The sequence below is a fragment of the Pinus tabuliformis genome, chromosome 2_2 (assembly GCF_031772625.1).
Source record: "Pinus tabuliformis cultivar Carrire ecotype Pingquan chromosome 2_2, CPIR1, whole genome shotgun sequence".
In the NCBI taxonomy this organism is placed as follows: Eukaryota; Viridiplantae; Streptophyta; class Pinopsida; order Pinales; family Pinaceae; genus Pinus; species Pinus tabuliformis.
In genome coordinates, this window is record NC_142300.1 from 979,743,582 (window position 1) to 979,751,017 (window position 7,436).

Below are 7,436 nucleotides of genomic sequence, written 5' to 3' on the forward strand. Positions count from 1 at the left end.
GGCAGCCACAACTCATCCTTAATCCAAGACATAATTGTTGGATGACAAATTATGGTTGTTGCAATAAAAAAAGTTAATTAAGGTTGGAGTGACCTACTCTTGCTATGTTACCAAAAATGAGAAACTACAAGGGGACTAGGAGTTTGGAGGTTTCGCATTCAAAAAACTAGGAGAGAGAGAAAGAAGTATGAAAAACATAAAACAAAGCATTGATCATTGATATTATGGAATACTATGGTTCATAAGTAGTTGCTCATAGGCTTTAGCTGCTCACATGGGCCATTCCTTAATACTTATAGTGATCAACAAAGCTTCCATTATTCACATGGACTAGTCTTGAATACCCATGTTTGATCGTTTAGGATGGCAAATAGAATAGTGAAGAAACCCTTGGGCAGATCCCTAGATATTTTAGAATGATTACATGATCCCACATACATTGTATATATTTTTGGATACATTGTATATATTCTTGGATGTGACTTGAATAGACCTCAAATTTGGGTTTCATTGTAGCATTTGGCACACAACCAATGGGCTATTGGTTTTGTAGTTAAGTAACAAGATGGTGGAGATTGAGTTGATCTCCATTAAATATAAAGTCAAAAATAGAAGGTTGTCTCAAACTATTGTTAACTAATTTATCGAAAAAAACCACTTTTCACTAAATTATTTAACTACTAATTTATAATATATATATATAAAATAAGCTTATACATTACTATTTAAATTTATAATTTTGTAAAAAATACACATTTTTAAATGCTAAATACAGTAAATCTACTTTTAAATAAAGGCAAAAATTAAAAAAAAAAATAAGAAAAAAAACTTAACAATATGCTATATTACACATCAATGGCTGCAATTAAAAAATTAACATAACTTTAACAAAGAAAAACCTTAAATGACCAACACTGTTAAGGATATATTAAGCACTATTGGGAAACGAAGACTTCCCTACATGATTTTTGGAAAACGAAGCCTTCCATTCCGTTTCTGTAACAGAGTACTCTTGTACCATGAGTACTCTTGTACCATTCTTAAAGGGATCATTTATTGGCTTAAGCTCATTGCACAAGCTCTGGATTTTTACACGCGAGACTATTTGTTTCTAATTATTGAATTAATAAAATAATAAAAATCAATTGAATTCAAATGTATTTTAAAATAATATTTTATTAATATAAATTATCTTCTTTAACAAATATTGCTTCAAATATAGATATTGCTTGATTAAAAAGGTCAATGAAAAATAAATTTAAAATTTAGAAATAACAGAGATCCATTTAAGCTTGCTAGCTTGCATCCCAAAGAGGGATCTTTGTATTGGAATGTAGTCTTTCCAATGAGAGGGTAAAGAAGGGCCGGCAGGATATACAATTATTGAACATAAAATTATAGATAAATTACAGATGCAAATTAATGGTGAAGATACTAAAAAAAATATGTTTCAGATCAGTAGGACAAGTGGAGGAGGATGATATAATATTTCAGTGTATAAGATTGAATTAATAATTCTTTTATTTCGGGAAGGAATTGAGAGTGAGAATTCATACAGGGATTTTTCATTGTAAGGGGTATTTAGGGTTAACTAAAATAATTTTGGTGATAATATTTGGTTATTTATTAGATTATTTTTATATTCAACATTAAATTTTATTTTAGATATAATCTAACCTTGAAAGAAAACAACTCTTTTCATTTTGTATATAACCATTTTTTATTATTAACAATGTAGGTTGTAGTTTGTTATTTTATGAAGTTTAAAATGTTAACATGTTTATTATTTTGTAAGTTTTGAATAGTCGTAGACAATATTTAAGTCAATACTTTTACCATATAAGATATTAACATGACAGATAAATTCTATAACAACCCTTATTTCCAATATTGGACATCGGGCGTTAACTATGCTGCTAACCTTTTTCTATTGTGACAATAGTCAACAGAGTTGCATTTATTTTCATAGTCTCTAATTCTCCAATATTCGTTTCTTATGATCATGTGAATTAATCACGATCCATCCATCGGAATCCGAATAGTTCCGTGATAAAATGGATGCTTTATTATTCACAAACTCTTTTTCGTTTGGATTAATTCACAAACTCTTTATTATGAAGCTGATGAATTATCATTGCTTACCAGATAATCCAACTCCAGCGCTTCTAACCTTTTCTTAAGCGGCAATGAACACGCCATTGAAATCAATGTGTTCGCATCCAAATCATCCTTCGGAAACCCTCTCAAAAACAGTAGCAGATTCTCAAAGTGCAATTTTAACAGATCAGTCTGAAAGAATTTTAGCAGCGCCAAGGCCACTCCAAAAACTGCCCTCATCCCCTTGCAGAGAAAAACATCCCAAATGGGAACAACTAATGACAATGGCAAGTCTGCGGAGAATGCAGTCATTAACCAACTGCTTGCATACATCGCTGGCGTGATCATCTTTTCCTCAAAATGGTTAGCCAGTTGGGGCAGATGCTCCCTCAGAAGCATTTCTAGATGAAAAAAGTACTGGTGGAGTAGAGGCAGACCTTTCAGATACACACCTCGCATTTGCTTGCCTTTCAGCAGTGCCACCATAACCCAAAAGGCTTCTTCCTCATTCATGTAAAGCAGAAGCATTGCAGCTATGAAATTCATCCCTTGTGTATACCCCACCTCTGTGTGGTAAACTGAATACGCCTTCAACACATTGTAGAGAGACCGATGCCCCGGCCCATCTTTCGTTCGAAATAATTCCTGCGATGCAAAAGTGCGAGGGATGTCTTTAACGATAACTTTATCTGATTCTGTTTTCACCGAAAATTCATGGGAGAGGAGCAGCCCTGAGTAAATTCCTGGGTTTGCCACCAGAAGGTCCCGTCCGCCTGAATTGAACTGCCAAACCACACGTCGCGTTGAACTGTCAATGTCATGTGGGATAGGCCTTGTAACTTCAACAAACTCATCATTATCATCTTCAAACTTGGCACTCGCATGTTTTCTTTTGACTCCAGTAATTCTGACCAAAATATTACGAAAGAGGAGTGAATTTCGGCCCATTAATGAAAGTTAGTGGATGTTATATTGAAGAGAGACAAAGGTGCATAAGCTGACGATGATGAGCTGCACAGATAAACAGATACTCTCACACAATAAGTCTGTCCCAGTGGATTAGATTGACACGATTCCCGTAAAACTCAGTGTTATTACAAAAGGAGATGCATTTATTTTGTGTTCCATTCGAACTTTATACGTAAGCTTTTATAGGTTATATGGTTGGAGAGACGACGGCGTTTTAATTTACTAAATATGTAATTTTTTATTAATTTAAAATGGGCGTTATTTTAATGTCGGTTTTAAAATAGACTGAGATTTAATTTTTTGGATTTATCAAGAGCAAAAAAAAATTGATAATTTGGAATAAAAATAGATTTAAAATAATTTTACTATTTTTATATAATTTTACCTAATTTTTTTTTAAATTAAATTAAGTACATAAACATGAAAAAAAAAAAATGCACCATATAAAAATAATTACATTAAGTCAAATAATTGCAATCAAATATGAGATACAACAAAAGTAGTAGTGCCATCCTAGTCTACAACAGAAGGTAATGGATGGTTAACTACTCGCTCAACATCTATCAAAATATGAGGCGGAGGAGGAGGTGGTTGGTCTACGACAAAATATGATGGATGGTCAACTACTTCATCAACATCTGTCAAACTTTGAGGTGGAGGAGGAGGTGGCTAGTCTGATATGTGAGGAGAAACATAAGGCACATCCTCTAGCAGTAGCATCTGATCATCAAGTTATTGAGGAGCATGTGTACTACGAGAAGGATCACCGACACCCTGACCATGATTCGATGCAGTAGTAATACTAGAAGAATCATGATCACCACCCTCATCATCATGATCTGATGTATCTATCACTGTAGACCTCACATTCCTCATTGCTTCTAGTAGCCTAATAGGTCCAATGATATGATGCATAAGGGATACTCATCTTGCGTGGATAGTCTCTGTAGAGATCCAAGAACTAAGCATTTGGGCTGATTTCTCGAGCCCTTGCATGGTGGACTCCCTTCTCAACTAAAACTCTATCCAATTTGTCACAGTAGTTTATCGTGGGCCTCACCCATCTCCTCATCTTCTCCATCTAGTGGGGGAGGAGGCATGTCCCCATGGAATTTGTTGATTTCTAAAAAATATATAGTACACAAAAATAATTAGACGATTTCATTAAACAATTTAATAAAACAAGTTAAACAATATGCCAAGATAAATTTTATTCTAATTAATTAAAGCATTAAGATGAAACTAGATTAATATAAAGAAAACACTAATATTACCTCTATCATCTGGAGGCTTAGCCAGTATGAAGAGGATGTTGGGAAACTGTCTCCAATCAATACTCGTGAATGGAAATGACAACAATATAAATGGATGGTCAAACTCATTAGCTAGTAGCACCAGTGCCACAAAACAAATCATGGCCGGATATTCTAGTAGACCCCTCTTGGGCATCATCTAGCCCAACATTCGCATCCGGACCTCAGTCATCAACCTAGGAGAGCGACGTCAAATGTAGGCCTCATCTCTGGAAACCTCTCAAAAAATAAACAAAAAAAATCAGAACCATAAGGGAAGCTCTCCCTCCCATGTATCATCAGATGTAATCTATCTAAAGCCACACAAAACTACCTCAAAAAAGTGGTAGACCATCTAATACATCGTGGCACCTGAATAAAATAATCGAAATAATACAAGAGAGGGAAACTAATGTACTTTCCATTATTGCTAAAGTGTGCAATGGTGGTGACTAATAACGAGAGGCATCTAACCTCGTGTGAAACAAAAGAATAAATCCACAGTTATCCACCATGCACCTCAACATTTGTTGGATGAACTACATGAGGCCCAGCATATCTCTATGTGTATGCAAGATGACTCTCTATTGGAACCCCATGGAGGACATTAGGGAACTAGGTAAAATTCTCCCCTCTCATAGATAGTTTAGTGATAAAGTATATGTCCTCCTCAGAGGGCCTATACCACACCTCAATACCCACATGAAAACCATGTACCTAAAATCTCCACAGACATATCAGATGCACCAACAAGACAAAGTGTGCCTTCAAGGATGCAGTCTCCCATAGTACTTAAGGAGGCCTGAATTCCTCAAGAATGCTTGGGTCACTATGTTAATAGCGCAAGGGTATAAATACTTCTTCCTCTCTTTGGCCTCCCATGGTCAGACCATATTGTATTGGTCTGCTATTTACTCCTACTCCTATTGTTTCCCCCTTTGTCGATGTCTCTTCTACATGATTGACATATAAAATACATCAACCTCACACATAAAATACAATTTTTAATTAAATAAAAAATGTATTTATAAATATGGAAACATAACTTTCAATTAAATAATTAAAAAACCCGAGTGCACCCAAAAAATAGTAGAGCACCGACTTCGATACGCTATCAAATACAACAACACTAGAATTGGTGCACACATATGTATGACACACTGTTGTTGGTTCACATATAAATTTTCATCGCGATGTGTCTCACTTATGCACCAAGCTATTTCTTTTAATATTATTTTTTCAATGCATTAGGTAAATAGAAACACACCAGGCGTAACCTAAAAATGTGCGCACTAACTTACAATTTATAGCTTTCCCTAAGTGTTTTCATTTACGAATAGTTTCGCAACAATAGTAGTTTGTTATTTTCACGCACTGAAGTGTGGTGCAACCAATAAATTTATAGGGTGCCTAGTGATTCTCTTTAGAGGACACCTGAGGGCGTTTTAATGAATTAACAATATGAGTGACTTGTTGGAATATAGCACCGATTTATTTTTTTTTAATTTAAAAACTATAGCAGTGCTCCTTCTAGGAATGCACCAAGGCTTTTTAATACAAAAGGGCATCGATGCTACGGGTGTATATAGAACTGAAAATTTTTAAGAGTTAACGTCTTCCCTGTGCTATCGACTATTCAAGTACAGGTGTGTTTTTTTATTTAGCACATTGTGTTTTGTTATTTAAAAAAAAAAATTCGCAGTGCATGATGTTCTATCCAGAATCAATGTTTGTATGGATAGTAAAGCACCGATACATTTTTATATAGTAGACGCACTGTCAAAAAAACATCCACTAAAACTCCTTCCCCCTCACCTTTGGTAGTGACCTCTACTACAAACATCTACCCACTCACCTCCACTACAAACATATTTTTTGGGCTATCCTAGAAATAGTTCTTCTTGGTATATGTATAGGGGACAAAGGGTACAATTATAATGAATAGTACATTGAAGGAATATAGTCTACTATAAAATGTAATATAATGATATTAATATCTAAGGATTAATAAGAAATTTGATATGCTTAACATGCTTTAATAAAAATATGGGAGAATATTTTTATAAAAATAAACAATTCCTTTCTCAAATAAAAATAATAGTTTGTTTAAAATAGTAACTATTTTTGCTTCCATAAAAGCTATCACCCTCTTTAACATTAACATTGAACATTTTTCCTCAAAATTAGGTATTGGATTTATAGTTCATCTCTCCGTCATGTAGCTTGAAACTAGGTTGGCACTTGATTTTTAAGAGGAAATACAATCATAGAAATTCATTAGTGTACTATTTTTACTATTTACAAATAAGAAACAAAATATTTTTACGAGATCCTAGTATATAACATTCACATGTATTTTGTTTCCATTGCAAGCATTTTTTCTCTGAATGAGCTTCTTGATGAAAGGTATAATAGTTATCAGGAAAACCCTGCACCTAGGGTTTAGCACTGTTCTGAACAGGTTCACCAACAGTTCTGGCAGCGCACAAAGACCGATTAGTTGATCTTCTTCTCAGAGGCCATGTACTGGCCCGACAAATGGCAGACGGGCTGTCCACTGGGACCCCATCTTACAGGGAAATAGTCATGCAGAAACACAAAGCACATGAAGGTTTCAATATCTCTGGGTATGAAGCTCGAAAAGACAGCTCTGGGACAAGCAGCGGAAGAGCTACCCAGGGGCAGAAAGATCCAAATCACGGATCAGAGATGCCAGGAAAAGTCAGTAACAGGCAGGGGAAGCCCGGGAACAAACCGAAAGCAGGCCAAAACAACTCAGATCCAATAATCGATCCGTCAGATGAAGAAAAGGACCACAGGGAGGGAAAACGCCTTATAGAAAATGAGGATAAAACGGAAGCTCCCAACCTCAGCCCTAAAAATACCCTGCAAGGAGTCTGCAAACCCAAAAAGAAGGAAGCCCTCCGTGTGGTCTTCTCTGATCCAGATATCTAGGCCTACAGAGACCACATGATGGAGCATGCAATCATACGTAAGTTTATGGGACTGTGGCCAATAGAAAGAGCTCTCTGTCAATGGATCAAGCAGCACTGGTGACCAAAAGGTGATGTCAAACTA

General features: G+C 35.3%; 1 protein-coding gene across 1 annotated transcript; it reads right to left on the minus strand.

The window, feature by feature from the left end:
* Nucleotides 1–2,112: 2,112 nt before the first annotated feature.
* LOC149196546 (uncharacterized) lies at nucleotides 2,113–3,045 on the minus strand. The gene has a single exon (XM_089408325.1). It carries the CDS (start codon nucleotides 3,043–3,045, stop codon nucleotides 2,113–2,115), a length of 933 nt encoding a protein of 310 aa, XP_089264451.1.
* Nucleotides 3,046–7,436: the final 4,391 nt, after the last annotated feature.

Coding starts and splice junctions, on each gene's coding strand:
- LOC149196546 (XM_089408325.1), bottom strand. CDS start 3,045: ATGGGCCGAAATTCACTCCTCTTTCGTAATATTTTGGTCAGAATTACT.